The 19,039-nt window shown below is 38.5% G+C and overlaps 1 protein-coding gene across 1 annotated transcript in view; it reads left to right on the forward strand.

The window, feature by feature from the left end:
• The window catches only part of LOC108800543 (CUB and sushi domain-containing protein 3-like), a gene marked incomplete at its 5' end in the record, with an annotated part of 181,987 nt that overhangs the window by 124,118 nt on the left and 38,830 nt on the right, over nucleotides 1-19,039 (forward strand). Inside the window, one exon of the mRNA XM_018572534.1 lies at nucleotides 16,250-16,444. Within this exon, the coding sequence (XP_018428036.1) occupies nucleotides 16,250-16,444 (195 nt within the window). The remainder of the gene's footprint in view (nucleotides 1-16,249; nucleotides 16,445-19,039) is intronic.

The following is a 19,039-nucleotide window of genomic DNA, read 5'->3' on the forward strand; positions in this document are numbered from 1 at the left end:
TATCTGCTTTGTAACAACTGGAAAGTTTATAGCCTGGAATCTATTGATGGGAAGCAGAAAGAAGAGAGCACATCACAGTGAATAAGAACCAAGCTTTCATACATGTCTAAGTGACTAAGTGGAATGCCTGGATGTTAATAGAGTACACCTAAGACTTTGGGGTCTGTGTATAAAAAGAAGCAAAATCTCAGTTGTGAAAAGTTAGCAAAGATATACCAAAACAGCAATAGGTTATCTAAAGAATATTGCACTATTAATATGCAGATCAATGGTAAATTGAAAGTAATTCATATTTTTGTATTACTTTGATGTCTCTCTGCTCTCCGAGGGACATTATATTAAAGAGGAGCTTTACTCTTATCTTAAACATGACAACAAAGTCACCTTTAGAAATGTTATAGATAATTGCAGGCTTTTTATTCTTTGTATATTCTTCTCACAGTGGCCAATTTTACTAAGGGCAGATTAATATATATCCCTTTACTTCCTGGAACTACTGCTGTACAGGCTATTCACAATAGCCCGTACAGCTCCCAAACTTAGCCGACTCGGCTGAGCCGCGCTGAAAGCCAAAGCTGGCCGAAGCTTCTGACAGCTGGGCGCAGCCAGACGTGATCTTACGGCTGGCTCCGGCCACTTGCAGAGATATCAGCGTCCCTCTGAGGGACTGAGCAGAACAGCTGAGCCAAATGCTGCTCAGCGGCATTCGGCTATTCACTCACTGCTGTTCGGCATCTATAAGAATAGGCCGAACAGCAGCGAGTAGCCTGCCGGAGGTTCTGCTAAGCCGATCCAGATGTTGGATCAGCTGAGTTGAACTCCTTCTGCACTTCGGTTCGGCCGAACATGCTGAGCATGTTTGGCCGACCCAAAGCCATGCGAAGCAAGCCGATGTACGGCTGAAGTCAGCCATATACGCCTGAAGTGAATAGCCGAACAGTGTTCGGCTCACTTCACTTGGGGTAGGTTTTTCATTCGGCTGCCCTCTGCAGCTTAGTGAATAGACCCCTAGGACATGTGGCTAGGACATGTGACCATGCACATTAGCTCAAGGTAAAAATGCCTTTCCCTGGGGTCTTGTGAGATTATGCAGTATACAGATGAGATTTCCCAGCAATGCACTGCTGATGTAACCTTCAAGGGATGCATCACTTAGGAAAGGTCTGCATCACTAATGCCTGAGAGGACCAGGAAGTGGAAAAACAGTATTTGTAAGAAAACAAAAAATATGTTTATTTATTTAATGAATGTAAGATGATTTCATATCAGCATGCAGAGCTGAATGCTAATGTTATTTTTAGTGAAAGGGAGTAAAAGTCCACACTAAGTGCAAGTATTTCAACATTTTTTAACTAGAGACTTTAGGTTTCTATATCAAAGGATATGTAAAAAATACAAAGATATGCTACTGCATACAAAGACATTTCAGAAATGTGTGCACAACTAAGTAGCAACAGTTTGTGGATGGCCCTTTTTTCTTCCACTATGACTGTGCCACTGCACATAAAGCCATCTTCATGAAGAAATAGGGATTTGTTTACTAAAGGAGTAGATCATGTGAATTTTTACTTTGTTATGGGAAAAAGGTATAGAACGATACGTAAATGTCATAACATTTGTTTTTCATAAAACATATATAAAATATATAGCTCCATGCATATTCACATTTGTACTCCTGTAAACAACAACCCTGCGCTGGCTCCCTTCATAACATAGCTAATACAGATAGTAGTGAGCTGCAACCAGATCATGCAGAGTACTGATAATTGTACATTGTGTCTAAGATGATTGGGAGATATATAGTGCACAGTGATACGTGACCCATTTTGCAGACTCACTTTACTTCCTTAGACACAGATGTGCACTGTCTAAATTCTATGAGAAGAATATGAGGAAATATTAAATTACCATAATAATATACAGATATTATCAGATACAGCAAGTGGCCCCTTTCATTCATACATATCTAACCTATGTGCATCAGCACCTCTTTACAAAAAAATGCATGCAGATGGACTGAACTGTATCACCAAGGGACATAAAAAATGCCTAAAGGTCATGCACAAGGATAGAAAATCCAATTCCTCAGCGGCAATGGTGGAAATGTTATCTTATTTAAAAAATGGCACCTAATTATGCTGTACAGTGCTTTAGCAAATTAATTTTGGGTTAACCTTTACTTAAGAAATTATAAGATTCATATTTATACATACATAGAAGATATATATTTATATAGTGTGAACATTATACCAACATTGTATTATTCACATGTCTAGTATAGAAGCGTGTTGTTACTAAGCAATACCTTTGTCAGCTGTGTAGCTGAAAACTGCGGGTTTCTGAGACAGCAAGGGGCTATACGATGCCTAAATTAGTTTTGGCTGTCTTGAAATCCTGAAATTTTAATGTGTTTCATTACCAAAAAAAGGTGTCACTTAAGGCTGTATGTTTCCTCTTCTGTCAGCATTATGAGATCTGAACTTTCCAATAAACGTACAGCACTTTTCTTCTTGGCTTTTTTTTAGTGTCTTTATTACTTATTTATATCACCATATAATACAGAGGACATTAACCATTCACATCAAGTCACATCACATTTACTATATATAGTATTTGCAGTGTACACAGAGAAGGGTGAATCACACTGTCAAGTTTAAGGTTTCATCTAGACCGGGCTATTTTGAAGAGGGGAACTTTTGCACAAAACAAACAGAATTGAACATATTTAAGATTAAATGTAATTATAGCTAAACTCCTGGCAGGAAAATTATTACATCTGAAATGCAGCTTACTAAACTATCAAGGATTACCCATTTTGTGTGTGTGTGTTTGCCCTGCGTTTGTATTATTTATTTATTATTTTGTATTTATATAGTGGCGACAATTTTACGCAGTGCTTTACATAGTGCACACCAGTTCCTGGCCTCAAGGAGCTTGCAATCTAAGGCCCTATCTCACATCAATACATACAGGGCCAATTTACACAGGAGCCAATTAACACTGCAGGATGTCTTTGGAGTGTGGGAGGAAACCAGAGTACCCAGAGGAAACCCATGCAAGGACAGGGAGAAGTTGCAAACTCCTTGCAGATAGTGTCCTGACTGAGATTTCAACTGGGGACCCGAAGTGCTAACCACTACGCCACCATGCTACATAAAGCAAGTTAACTCTCTGCCCATTAGCAGCCCATTATTATAGCTCACGCAGCTTTTTGGAATGGCTGCTTATACACTGCAACATCGCTGGGGGTTCCTGGTTTAAAGCAAGTTCCATGGAAGAAGCATTCTTCTCTTTGTTCATGTATGATATTTTATTGTAGCTCTAGCTGGTATTCTGATGTGTTCCCTTCTTCAGGGCTGATTACTGTGTGGAAACAGACACTGCTTAGATTTTCGAAAGAATTTTCATATGAAAGAATGTTCATTCATTTTTCTATTAGTTGATGGGGGTCAAATCGGCAATCGATTTTGACTGTAGTGATCAAAAAACTTTAAGGAAAGGGATGGAATGTTTTTCTCAAATGAACGGAAATCTAACAGTGAATGTGGTTTTTGTTCAGGAAACTCCATTCATTCCAAAATCGAACGTTAAAATTGAAGAAAGTTGATCAACATTTGCAAGTGTCTGGTGGCAATATCGGTTGGTAAAGAAAGATCTTTTGTATGAACATTCATTCGGAAATCTGCTAGTGTATGGCCATCTTAACACTAACCCTCAAAATAAACTTCCCTGTAACCCTTACACTAATTTTCCCCGTAATTCTAACTCTTATCCTCACACTGACCTTTCCTGTAATCCTAAAACTGACAGTTATTCACAAAAGGGTGAAGAGTTTGGAGAAGGCAGGAGAAGTGATTAATCTAGGACAACATACCTGAACTGGAAAGTGAGATGAATTGGAGAATTTTTCCAAATCAGCTATGTTGTCCTAGATTGTTCACTTCTCCTGCCTTCTCCAAACTCTTCACCCTTTTGTGAATAACTCTGTAACTCTTGCAGTAACCCCCTCCCTGTACCCTGTATTCTAACACCGACCATCACACTAACCCTCCCTTTGATCCTAACACTAACCCTCCTTACTTGCACTAAGGAGAAAAAAGATAGCAAAAGAGGCAACATACATTTTTTTTAGATAGTAGAATGTTATTAGAGTCTTCAGAAAAAAAACAAAAAATGTTGAACATAACATATTAAGGCCAAAATCAGGAATATGGAGGCATGCAAAGACTAATAGTAATACAGATAGTTAAAACAGGTAATGTAATATAGCAAAAGCAACATCAATTATGTTGAAAAGACATGTCCGCATATACTGTATAGTGACCTAAAAGCTACAATCTCAATTTCATTTTGCCTGATAGAGGTTGGGTAAGAGGGGGAGTAAAAAAAAAAGCAGAGCAGGGGAACTAAAGCAGAACAAAGAAAAGAAGGTGGAGAAAAGAGAAGTGAGAAAATAGGAAAGCCTAATAATGGGCAGCAGCCATGAAGGTCAGAATGTAACTGTGCTGGCACAAACCATTTCTATTGCAAGTAGGTTGAGAAATCATTAGACCTAGTAAAAACGATCCAGTTTAAGTAAAGTTCTAGGCTTCTAATCTATTATGAAGAAGGGCTGTCAACTCCTCCATACATTGCAAGTGATCAATTTCAGAAAACTATTCAACAAGGAGGTAAATGATCTTCAATGCCTAGGGATCCCCATTCTAGCTGCCATGAGAAAAAAAAGCAGGCCCTTTTTGGCCTTATAGAAAGCATCTGGAAGAAGAGAAAGAAGAGCAACTACAAGTCTACAACAAAGTTGAAGGCCAATAACTCGTTCAATGGGACATTATTGTAATGTAAAAACTGATTAATGCCACATATTATCAGTAATAAACATTTTCCTGTAAGTTCACTAAACAAGACAAGAGGCCACCACTTGAAATTGGAGCAAAAAAGGTTTAATGACAAAAGTCGAAGAAGATTATTTTCTGTTTGAGCAGTAAAGTTGTGGAACCCCCCTCTACAAGCAGTGGTATCAGCAGAGAGCATTGAATCATAGGTTGAACTCAATGGACCCTTGTCTTTATTCAACCTCAAATACTATGTAACTATGTAACATTATGCTCAAAAACATCTACTGTTTTGCTTTTCAAAAACTAACAAAAATAATAACTTTTTCCCTCATGTTAAATTTGAAAAAGTTAAGCCAAGATTTATCTAGGGAAAACCTCATATAGCTTGCAATTAAATGGAATGTAATTGAAATCTACTGTAGCAGGTTGCAATGAGTGATTATGCTCAGACATTCATTGCACTGAACAATTATACTTGATCCACAAAATTGCATATTCATCTATTCATTCATGTATTCACAAATTTTGATGAAAAACATTGTCTGAAATTATCCTGGCTCCCAACTGTCACAAAGTCTATTTTTATCAACTTCATTTCATATATGTATATAAAAGTATGCATATATTTTTGTTTGCCTTCTTGCAATCAAGATTTGTTTTTCTGTCGGTGCTCATTCATTAGTCATAACAAATGTAGAAAACATCTACTGTGTAAAGTAGCAAAACTTTGTCTAACAATACTTGCTGTGGGAAAAAAATTATTGTTTATTGGACCAAACTCAGAGGATAATTAATATTATGCAAGCCACATTTGTGTTTGAGCTATCACTATTTTTGTAGGATCATGTGTGGAATGAATATAGGCTGACATGTATTTTTTTGTAATTCATAGTAAGACTTACGAGCAGTCCAGGGGAGATCACACAAACTGATATACTTTCAGATACAGAAATAGATAGATAGATAGATAGATAGATAGATAGATAGGCCACCATAACCTGATTGGTCATAAATATAAATAATACAAATAAATTGTATTGGCTGGCATTACCAGTCTGTATTCTGTATTTGACTGTACATTTTTGTTGTTGTTTAAAGTGGGACAGTTATAACAAATCACCAGTATACTTGTTTAAAGTTATTTTTTTGCAGTTGCCATTGTTTTAGCCTAATATCACTCATTAAAAGCTGATAATTTATATATATTTTTTTTCAGTCCAATCTATAAAAGAAAGATATAAGAGAAATATGTTACTAAAAGAAAAATGTTATCTCTGTAGCTAAATGTTTAGATAAAATGACGTCCTAAAGTCAAACATATAAGAAAACTGGATTAAAAAAAGATCTCATATTTAAATCAGTGTTTTTAGTGGAGCTCATATAAAGAAAGTCAACCCCCAGGGTTCTACTTACCACAAGAAAGAGTTATGTTTTTACTCCCACTGCTCTTATTCACACACTAACTTTTATGCGTTAGTTGTTTTCTTGGTCCCAGTCATAAAGTAAATAAGAATTTCACATGGGATATGTGCTTGCCAATGTCCAGTTGTATCCTGCTGTATATGCTTTTTTTTTTTTGATTTTTTTTTTCGAAGACCGTGGACGTGCATCAAAACAAACTTCCCCCTGTGAACAAAAAAAGTGAACCGTGAAATCACAGCACACAAAAACGTGCACAAGGGTGCAAGGTCCTTCAAAAGAAGGGACCTACTTTCCCGACCCCCCGGGGGGGCAAGGCTCCTGACAGGGGTTGAGACTGTTGGCCCACCAACCCGAAGGCCGATGGACCATTTCCTTCGGGGACCTGCCGAAACAGGTCCCTCACAGTACTTGGCAGGGTGGATCTCCCGAAGAGAAACCCTCCTCCTGGGTGGGAGGAGACAGAGAACCCCTTTCGAGGCACAGAATCTCCTCCCAGCATCCGGAATAGGCCCCGAAGAAACCTGCACCTTCAGCATCTGTGGGTCAAAAAGCTTTAAAAAAAAGCCAATCGTGCAAATCGTGCATGGAGTGCATAAATAATACTAAAGTGCCAGTGCACCACGCTGACAGGCCTTAGTGGCCGAGTGCCAAAAAATTGCCCCGGACTAGCCATAGGGCCTGTCCAAGAGGCGATGTGCAGAAAATGCAAGGTGGTGTGTGACCAAGTGATCAGTGAGTCAATGTGGGATCCCACACCCAAGTGACTTCCTGAGCACCCCTGGGACGCCACCCCCAGGGGGCACAACACCACGGGCTTCTGCCGCCCCCAACCCTCTAGCCTCGACCAAGCTTCGTATCCATTCCCATCAGGAGATAGTTCACCTTCAGAGATTCCTCCGCCGGAGCCCACCCATTAACTAGGGTCGAAATCTCCGAGGGCCTGGAACCTCATCCGGCTCCCTACCAATTACGCCAGGAATCTACTGGTCCGTCCATCCACCCCTCTTAGGCGACAGCAGACTTTCAATTCCCGACAACTGATAAGAACAGATACTACACTTGATCTTAGCCAAAAGGCCGAGAAGCGATGCTGTATATGCTTTTAATGATCCTTGATTAAAGTTTAAATGAAAACAATAAATTGTTTTCCCTGTAGTTTCTCTTTTGTGATAAACTATATATAAAACTGACTTACATTAACAAACCTGCCATAATATAAAATTGCCCTTGGTCTTGCTGAGATTGTAAATTTTTTTCCCCACTTATGTTCAAATTACCATATGATGTGGAGTAAAAGTGTCAAACAAATACAAAGGATAACCAGAAAGGAAAAGGCACATCTAAGAGTATTGGCAGTAATATGAATAATTTTATTTGTTCAACTGCCAATACTCTTAGAGCCACCTTTCTTTTCTGTTTATGTGTATTTAGCCTCATTGTAACTGAGGAGTGGATGAAGGCAGCTTTGGAGGTGCTACATATTTACTCAGGGTCACTGTTTGCTGAGAAGGGAAATTTCTCAACCAAAAAGTACTATTAACTTTACAAAAATACAGAAGAGCAATTAGACATGTAACCCCCGCAAAAAGTTTGCTTCAGTTTGTTTTGGATCAATGCTGATTTTTTTTTGTTCTTCGGATTTTGGATCCGTCTGAATTTTTGTTTTGGAGCAAAGTCACATAACCGTGCCCATAATGCTACCCCCATGTCTTATTTAGTTTTTTTTTAACTTAAATGTGGATTTTCACTAAAGGACCATTCGGATTCATTCAAATTTGTAAATTTGGATGCATCCGAATGTCCGAATTTAACAAAATTGATACGAACATCTATTCAGAATAAAACGAAATGTACACGTCTCAGAGTAATTTAGTTTTAGCCAGCACCAACAAGTGACTGTGGATGGTCACCAATCCACAGAAAATATGTCCTTGAGCTAGAAAGAGTCCAGAGAAGTGCAACTATACTAATTAAGGGGATGGAGGACCAAAGCTATGAGACAAGGTTGCTAAATTTAAACTTGTTCACGCTGGAAGCGAGGAGATTAAGAGGGGGCATGATTTTGATGTACAAAATTTGATGTACAAAATGTTGAGTGGTGATGGCAACATCAGCAATAAACTTTTTAAACACCATAACAAAGACTATAGGCCACCACCTAAAATTGGTGGAGAAAAGATTTAACCACAAGGGGCATAGAGGCTTATTTTCAGTTAGAGAGGGTACATCTTGGAACTCTCTGCCACAAGCAGTGGTATCAGCAGAGAGTATTGAATCATTCAAAAATAATTTAGATACCTTCCTCATAGACCGTAACATTCAGGGGTACAGGTACTCTTAAAAAACTACACCACACCGGAGCTCATATTAACACACACAGACATGCACAATCACACGCAGACACACAAAGGTTGAACTTGATTTGCCTGTGTCTTTATTCAACGTCAAATACTATGTAACTATGTAAATTAAATTAATCAAATTGTATTATTTTGATTAGCCATCTGAAGCATGGTCATTTATTCATCAGTCCAGGTATTGCTTTAGTGTAGTGTGCCAGACCAACCCAGTTCTTTTTATTGGAAATTCTTATATCTGAGAATTAGGGATGAGGAGAGAGTTTTTAAAAAAAAAAAATTATTCAATTGCAAAAACAAGTCCACTAAATTGTTTAGGCAAAATTCTCATTTTATTAAGAAGGTGTGTGCATTTTTATTTTGGCAGTGGGGGTTATATTAAGTTAGTTTATTTAATTTTGCTTTATTTGTATTTTTGTTAAATTCCTTTTTTGTGCATTTTTGGTACTTATTTTTGGTATTTATTTTGCTGTACTTGTTTTCTTTCTGTACAAAAAATGTAAAATAAGAAGGGTAATGAGGGGCCACTTTTTATACAAGGACTTCTCTGGCCTTCGGTAGCCATTTGAGGCCCATTATACTCTTAAAAAACACAAAAACGCTTGCAACTGAAGCCAAAACTTTTGTACCTGTGTATTTAGGTTAGTCTCTCAGTTTCTTACTTTTTAATTATCTACTTACTTCATTGTTTTTCTGTAAGGAGATTTGGGTTTTACACAGACTCTATTGGCAACTATATGTGTGATTCGCTTAGTTCCGAATCGAAATTCTGACAAAATTACAGATATGACAAATGCAAATGAATCCGAATTTCTGATTCCGAAATTCGTTAGTGGAAGTCTGGTCGAAATTTTGTTTGTTGGAGAAAATTTTATTGCAGCAAAATGACATTAGAAAAAAAAATAAAAGTCCATACTTTTGATAAAATCCTTTAATTGAAAAATAACCATTTAAAAGAGCCAATTTTTGACTATTCCTTTAATAAAAAATAAATAAAAATGGCTCCATTGATGTAATCCAGCGTCAATCACGATGCACGATGCCCGCCGACCCACCGAAATAAAAAAGTCCCGCCGCAGGACGACCGTCCGAACCCGACGAAAACTCGCTGCAAAATGACATTCCTGCTCAAAAGTATATAGATGGGCGGAGCGAGCCGTGACATCACGACTCACTCCACCCATTTGACATTCTCTGCTGTCAAATACTACATAGCATTCGGGAACTCCCGAATGCTATTCATGAGTTTCCGAATGCCATTCGGGTCTGTGAGGCATGCGGGAGTTCACGGATAGCATTTGGGAGTTCCCGAATGCTATGTAGCATTTGACAGCGGAGAATGTCAAATGGGCGGAATGAGCAGTGACGTCAAAGCTCGCTCCGCCCATCGGGCTGAATGTAATTTTGCGGCGGGACTTTTTTTATTTCAGCGGGTCGGGGGGAATCATGCATCGTGATTGGTGCTGGATTACATCGATGGAGCCATTTTTTTTAAATTAAAGGAATAGGGGGCGGCATCTCGGTGCCCCCTTAATTAAAGGGGTACACAAATGCAAATAAGCCCCCTTGCCCGCAGACCCCCACAAACACCGGGTCAGGGTTGTGGGGAAGAGGCCCTTGTCCCCATCAGCATGGGGACACCCTCCCAATGCCGAGGACACGTGGCTTGGTATAGCGCAGAGAGGGGGACGCTCAATCGCCCCCCCCTTTCCTGTCCTGCCGGGCCTGTGGTCGGATCAAGGGTCTGGTAGTAATGTTAGGGGGGACCCCACATTCCCCCCATCAATTTTTTGGGGCTGGGGTTACTAAAGGGCCTGGTATGGATTTTTGGGGGAACCCCCACGTACTTTTTATTTTAGTTTTAACTTGGGGGGGCCCCTCCTACCATTCCCACCAGACCTAAAGGGTCTGGTATGAATTGGGGGGGAACCTCACACTTTTTTTTCCTCTTCTGCAGACTGTAAAAAAAAAAATCCGAATCCCGAAACAAATTCAATTTTGGACCTTTGGAGTCCTGAAAAACGAAATAATGCAAAATCCGTATCAAAACGAAACTAATATTTTCCCGGTGCACATGTCTTTTGGCAACTGCATATCCACATTGCATATTCTGCAAGTTCTTCTTTGGTTTAGCACTACACACTTTTCAACTGTACTTCATTTTCTTTCCCGCAGCTTTCCTCTTACAGTCACAATTTCCAAGATGTGCCTTACAGTGAGAACACTTGTTTACCTAAAGTCTCTCACTTTAAAACACTAATCACTCTTGCAGTTCTCTCTTACCCTGGGGTTGTTTACTTAGATACACTTGCTATCCATTAGGGTCTCATCACATCACTTGCATGCTAAAAAGGTCAATTTTAGTGTGTGACTTGTGCCCTCTGGTTGGCAGTGATGCCTTGCATTGTTACACAAGGCACTGTTTACTTTTTTACCTTTATTGGCAGTGTAGAAAGTGTGCACTCTATTCAAGGTCTAAGCAGAACATACCATACATACTAGTAAATACCACAGACACACATCATACAAAAAGTCCTTTATTTAAAAAAAAAGTAATAATAATATCCCGTAATGTCCAAAAATGTATGTCATATGATGTCCAAAACAATAAGGTCCCATCATGTAAAAAAAATAATAATGCCCCCTGATGTCCAAAAACCACTCCTGCCACACATGACATAATTTCTGGCTGACTGCCGGCCAGGGATCCTGGGTGATGCCATGTTGATGGCAAGCAATGGCGCTATGCAGCCAAGCCATAGTTGGTCACTGACATCATCCAGGTATGCCTGCCAGCTTATTTACAATTTGAAACATGATGGCTGACAGTGGATGAGTGGTTGCTAGGACATCAGTGGCAGCTTAGCAACCAATGATGTTGTGTGGCTGCTTGGGTCTTAGCAACCAATGATGCCTGTGACCTGCAAAGAAGGGAATTGTCATTTTGTGGTGGTATCAATACCACCAACCAAGGTTAACATGAGTGAGTCAACATTATGATGTTGCTCTTTTTTAAAAATGTACATTTCATCAAATGATATATGGACATGTTGCCAGTTTACACCTAATCAGGTTTTCTGCACCAAAAGTCGGTTTGTCTATTAAGATAACACATGCTCTACCATGTTCATACTTTTCACCTGACATTAAATGTCATTTATTTACATCGTATCCTCTCTACTTGCTAAATGTAATATATATTACTGAGGTAGCAGCAAATTTATAGTGAGTGTTAGATTGTTTACTTTGCCTGTAGGCATGCAGAGATCCAAGCAAAAGAATTGGAAAGCAACAGGAGAGTTGTAATGTCAGGACTGAACAGCAGAGAGCTCCAGACCAGCCATTGCTGCAATCTGATGAAACAAAATACTGATTCAATGTTTCAATTACTCCACATCAAGAAAGCTAATTATATGTGCAAGGCAAATTACTCAAATGTGGCCACACTTTGAAACCTTTTTTGAAAATTGGGTAAATTGTTTTTAGCATGTCCAACCTAAAAATATCTGGAGAGTTAATTTATGGAATACCATGCAGTGCTATCATGACATAAAATATTCCTTTTTATATTTTGCTTACAAATTCTGTCTGAAATTGAATAGTGTTCTTCCATGTTGCAGTCTGTTCCATAAATTGTCTTGCAAAAGTGTGCAAGACAAATATGTGAGCAGTTGAAAGAGGAAAAACACGCACTGGTTAGTGTTGTAGAATCTTTTAATAAATGGATGATAAGGAAATGCACTCACATTTAAAAACAAATCATAAGGCTTTTGTGACCGTAGGAATTCTTAAAACGTATGTCAAGGCAACACAAGAAAACATTAATCAGCTTACAAAATTTGTGGTAAAACCAACACTTTTTTTTTGCACATCAAACATATGTAACAAAACACTTTCAATGATACATTTAGCAGGCCAAAAGGAGCAAAACAATTGAGTTTATTGTTAGGGTTTGTATACACTTAAGGTTATCTTTATTTTAAATACACTTTATTTTTTCCTGTGCAGCCGTTTTTTTTATTATCAGACACTGAGAAATATCACATTTATGGGAATACTTAAAGTTGAACTCCGGGAAAAACACTCAACTCTCCTTGCAGTGGGGCTGTCCTCACACTGCAAAGGTTAAATGCTTGTTTAGGTCTAGGGTTCCTGGAAAAGGGACTTTTATTTACTTCATCTCCACTCCCACAAGGTTGAAGGGCCATGATCGGCATCAATTATAATGCAGGGCCCATAGATCTACAATATATATGAGGACTTCAAGGACAGTTCACAAGTCAGAGCATAGGAAATAATAGTGCAAACACAAATAGTAAAAACAGTGCTTGTTTATCAATTCCTGATTTCTTAGGGGGCACAATTCAAGGTGATGAATCTTACTGATCTTACTGTGAAGAACCCCCTTGTGCTGGAATTTTTTATTATAAATGCCGCTCTCTTGTCCTTGACGTGTTGTTTTACAGTTTTATTAAACCATATTGGTTTAGTCTTTGATCTTTTGCCTTTGCTCCCTAATGGTATACACTTTGAAGTAGCAGTATATAGTGTGTTTTTAAAACAATCCCACATCTGGTCTGTGTTTAGGTATATATGTGTATCCATCACTTGGTCATGAGATCTGTGATACACGCAGGTCTACCAAGGATCTACTTACTTATGATCAACACAACTGTATATGGTGCATTCTGCATAGAAGTAATCAAATTTTTAGTACGGCAGTCACACTCCCTAAGCCCTAAGTTAGGTAGCAAACATATTTATATAAGTAAGTTTTGGCATATAAATTGTACCTTGTAGTGTTGCCTATAATATTAAACCATGACTTGCATTACACATTTCTCTCATCATAGACTAACACAATCCAATATTTTCTGACAGCAGTGATACAACAAAGACTTAAAAAAAGTGGGCACAATAAATGTTTAAACCACATATTCCTTAAATCCTTTAGCTCTCACATCTTGTTGAGATTTCCCTGCATACCACAACACATTTAAAAATGAAAGGTTACAGCATGGTTAACGATGTCCCCCAGACTCCCCTTAATTTTCACATTGTAGTCCAGAGAAGAATAGTGTAATCTAATAATAAATATAAAGTCTTGGGGACCAAAATATGGGGACATATTAACCACTTGCCGTCCGCGCGTAGTAAAAAAACGGACGGACGGCACTGCAGAATTTGCGGGTTGCCGTCTCCAGACGGCAATTTTTTTCTGCTTGCGCGTCCCCCCTAGCGGGCACGCACGGGCAGAAAAGACCCGACTATTGCACACACCCGTTACCGGGTGTTTCACATATAGGCGATTAGCGGCTCCATAGCCCGCCGATCGTCTATATGTGCTCGTTCGCGTCAGAGTTTTATCATTTAATATAGGGGAAACTTTTTTTTTTAATTTCAGTAATTTTTCCTTAACATAGTAAAAAAATAAAAACCCCAGTGGTGAATAAATACCACCAAAAGAAAGCTCTATCTGTTCCCAAAAAAGGGTATACAATTAATTTCAGTACAGCGCTGCATGACGGAATAAATGTCAGTCAAAGTACCGCAGCGCTGAATACTGAAAAATGGCCTGGATGTCAACTGGTTAAAAATGAAAAAAAATGCCACCCTGCATAGCACCTTGATAGCCACGTAAGGTTTTCATTTCAGTATAGTATGTTAGATCAAGATGAGTGAAATTGATTAGGGTTGCACAGATACCAAGTACAGTACTCGGTACAAGTACGAGTACATGTACCGATACTTTTGGGCTCCAAGACTACACTAGAGAAAAATTAAAAAATTAGGAGGCCGCTGTCATTTGTAAGGAGCACACGGAGCTCCTGGGATTTGTACATCTCTGTTTTAATGTACGATTTTGTTTTTATAAATATAAATAAAGGGATGTACAGATACCAGTTTTGCGAGTATGAGTACTGGTACTTGCAGAGTACTTACAAGTATGAGTACTGATACATTTTTATGTGACAGTTTTTTTAAAACAATGCAGACTAATGATTTCAGGACAGTGGTGGAGTGCCAAAGCTAAGTCCCAGCTGCAACTTCTGCAACCCTGGTAGTTCTCATGAAAATGCCAAGTATCTGCACTGGTACTTGAAAAGTATCTGTGCATCCCTAAAATTGATATATTTAATTTCCCTGAAATAATGTTGAAAATTGGGGGATCGTTTTGATAAAATACATTGGACCCCTTAGGGTTACAAAATCACCATTGAGCTATGCAGGACCTGTTTTTATGGTTCTTATTAGCCTACACAAACAGGTAGCAGAAAGGTAAAAGAAAACATTTAAAATGACAGTACACAAATAACCATCTAATACACAAATGCACACACAGAACACAAAGAAATAAACTAAACTACCTAAATACAACCCCCCCCCCCCACATGAAATACATTGGACCCCTAAGGGTTACAGAATCACAATTCAGCTATGCAGGACCTGTTTTTTTGGTTCTTATGAGCCTTCACAAACAGGTAGCAGAAAGGCAAAAGAAAACATTTAACATGACAGTACACAAATAACCATCTAATACACAAATGCACACACAGAACACAAAGAAATAAACTAAACTACCTAAATATCAGAAATGTACATACATTTGGCAAAAAGCTCCCCTTGTGCAAAGGTCTCAAAAATGCTGTGTGGTTGAGCTTTATTGCTTGCATGATGCCAGCAGTCTTTGGGCTGCCAGCATCTTGGCAACCAGCAATGCGTGGGGGACAAACTCCTCACTCTCTGCACAAATTACTCAAAAATGACATTGGCCTTTTTTAATGCAAGTTTCCTTATCTACAGTGATATTTCTTTATGAATTTTTTCACAGTCATTGTGATATAATATAAAGTGTCAGGATAACTGATCTATAAATATACCCCATATTGTTCAGTATATGTAATGCTAAAGAGGACTGCCAGAGATTGCAGACGTACTAGAAGAAATTATGGTTAGAGACAATGGACATGCAGGTTTAGCTGATACCTGAAGAAATGCTACAGAAGACAATGATAGACTGGGGACATGTTCCATGAGGCTAGTAAAGATCACTGCTATTACACACTTTAGTCACTCTCACTACAGACTGCTGGGGCCAAGGGCCACACACCACTTAACAAAGGGGTTCATATAGCCCTGAAGCCGTAAGTTTGGCAACAGGTATCTAAAGGGATATTAGAAATACTTTATTACCTATGACACTGTAAACAGAAAGTTCTATTTCTTCAGATGGCTTTCCAATATATCAAGACATTTTAAAACGGCACAGACAATGAAAATTCCAGAAAAACGTTCAAGGGTAACGAAAAACGTGAAAGATTATATTTTTAAACTTGCCCAGCTACAATAAAAAAAGCTAAGGCTTGTTAAATGTGTACTTATTCTATAAGACAGATTTATAAAATGCCACAACAATTTCTGAAGTAAATTAAGATCAGTCAGGAATTAATTTTCCTTTCAGTCATGAGTACTTCTCAATCTTTTGTGTTAACAGTTTGATAGTTATCTCTCTCTTGACAATTTATGAATGCATTAGTGTGATATTATGATTAAACAAAGTTCATGGTTTTATTTATGAAGCTAAATTGAGTCTGACTTATGTTTTTGACTGTGTACCTTCATCTCCTTTCTCAGAATTACGGAGCAGTTCCTGTGGGAATCCTGGAGTAGCACCAAAGGGTTTATTGTCTGGAGCAAAGTTTGACATTGGAGACAAAATCCGATATAGTTGTGTAACGGGATACATTTTGGATGGTCATCCGCTGCTTACTTGTATAGCAAATTCAGCAAACACAGCATCTTGGGACTTCCCTGTTCCTATATGCAGAGGTATGTTCAAATGACATATATAAACGAATATATTTGAAGTGAGCAAATATAATACATAGAAAAGACTAGCTGATTTAAGGGGAATCTATCAATTTATCTTCTATCTGAATGTCAGCAGTGTGATGTAAATAATGTAAATACATGTTAATGTTTTTAAAAAACTTGTTGATTAGTAGATATAAGTATATGTATATGGAGGAAGCAATATATTCTTATTATAAACACAGGCATCACATTTTTGTTGAGTAGTGCTACAAAATAACTGTGCCTCACTGATCCACTCTCTCAGTTAAAGTCTGTGGATCAGCTCACGTTTGACTGGCATAATGCTCTCTAAGCTCATTTCAAGTGAGATACAAAAAGCTATCATGCAATTAGGGGTAAGAACTACTTGAAAGCCCATCCCCAGGTCCGATCCCTCAGTTGAGTGCCCCCCACATATTCCTCTTTTTTCATTTCTTGTTTAAATGCCTTTTAGGAGATGTCTGCACTCTGATTATGTGATATCCTTGGCTCCTCTTCCTGTAATGGTGGTCCTCAATGACAAAGAGAATGGCCCCATGGACACTTTTGTCTGAATCATTCTCCTGTGAATTCAAGGTGGCTTGATGATCCATCCCCAAGGGGGAATGTCATTGTTGACCTTTTCTGGTGTGATGCCACACTGCTAGGAGGCATGCAATTGATACTATAGGCTCACAGGAAGTAGGTTAAATTATGCTGGGCATCATTCAGCGCAGAAGTGGAGTGATGTGGCTCAATGAGAACACATGCTGCAATGTTGGAGAAGGTAAAGAATGCTTTGGAACCTTTTTTTTTTTAACCAGAGAGATAGAGGCAGAATAATTTTTTTTTAGAAAGAAAAACATTTATGGCATTGGGCTGAGTTTGCATACCAGGGGAACCACTTATAGCCAACTACTTAAAAAAAAGCAATATTAATCTATTTCTCATGCTACTGCAGTTTACATAATGAGGGTAATAATAAAAAAGGCAACATTTAGTATATGCTTAGTCATTTATACTGCAATGAGATCAGTATCATAGAATCCAAAGATTAAATCTCATATTTTTCACTCTTTTATTGATCGCATGAATTACTGTATGTGTGGGATTTGTGTGTATAACGGCTTTGCACTGCAGTTTGATCTCACTCAGTGATACCTATTTCTTATTTTCTATTCACTTGTGGGTTCTTTATAAGCTACAAGAAATAGCAGTTCTTTCATATAATTAGTAATAAGACAATTCCCTATGGTTTGCAGTGCAGAGAAAAGCAAGATAGCTTAAGACTGGGGGCATGGTGCAACAAAACAACATTTTCTCTATGGCAACTACATCATCCCACTTGTACTCAAACTTACAAAAATCATTTTTAAATGTATGAGGGATTACTGTGGAGAGTTAAAAAGAAATGAATAAATCTGTTTAGAGCTGGTAAAGACATTATCATTATTGTGGAACTCCACTGAAGATAATAGGTTAAGTGTGTTAGCCATTTTTATTACAAAGCATCTCATATCATGAGCGCAAGTTAACAGTAATAATGAGTGAACCCGGCAAAGTTCAGTTTGCTGGACATTCGGCAAACCCAGCAGGAAGTTCATGAACACCAAACATAGCACTGAACCCCATTAAAGTCAATGGGAGACAACTCATGCTGTTGTTTCTGCAACATTTTCAAGCTTTTGTTAAAAGAAGATCATAGGTAATGGCACATGTACCAGTGCAAAAGATATTTTTAAAAAAACATCCTTTCGGGTGGTAGCAGGTCTTTTAATGTAGCTTAAAGGGCAACATAAAACAAATACACAAGTGCTTTAACGAATGTGCTTTGTGGATGCCTAAGGTGCTGTTGTGAATTCCTGTGGCAAGATTCTGAGGATTCTTGCAACAGGAATTGCAGGTAGTTCCAGACAGTTGCAGTGCTCATCGTTTACAAAGCAATGGCAATCTGCATTGGCTGCAGCTGCCTACTCATGTTCAGATGTAATCACGAGTGATTACCACCAGTTAGAGACAGATGGTCACCTCCCAGCACAAGAAGCTTGCCTGCTCTCCCATAGCAAATGACAGGTCCCATGGCTAGCTTATGTATGTAAACAAATGGGTCTTGGATTCTTGGTTCACCAGTTTTGGGTGGGTGAACTGGCCAAATATGGGCAGATTACTTGAGCATTCACTAAACTGTGAACAGGCTGGGTTTGGGTTGATCTCATGTGCAACCCAAACCCAAAGCAATTCCCCAAGTTAACATTTACAGCCTTGTGTTAATAATGTATTGGTCCACTGTTGGACTGATTACATTGTATGTAATGGTTACTTTGTTGCTGAAATCCCCAGTGAGAAAAACTAGTTGTAAAAAGGTAGAAAGCTGAACTTTAGGCAGAAATAATAGTCTCACTTTATTGCAGCTCTATATTCATTAATGCATCCTTAAAAATATATTTTAACGCAAGCAGTTTAAATACCTGAATTCGACTTGGTATCAAACTCTTGCAGTCCCTGTACAGTAGGGCTCAGACTGGGAGAGGGAGAAGCAGTACAACGAGCCAATCAGGTGTGCTACCATGTAAAAAGTATGAAGTGACGGAG

The sequence above is a fragment of the Nanorana parkeri genome, unplaced genomic scaffold (genome assembly GCF_000935625.1).
Source record: "Nanorana parkeri isolate BGI_ZX_2015 unplaced genomic scaffold, ASM93562v1 scaffold2063, whole genome shotgun sequence".
NCBI lineage: Eukaryota > Metazoa > Chordata > Amphibia > Anura > Dicroglossidae > Nanorana > Nanorana parkeri.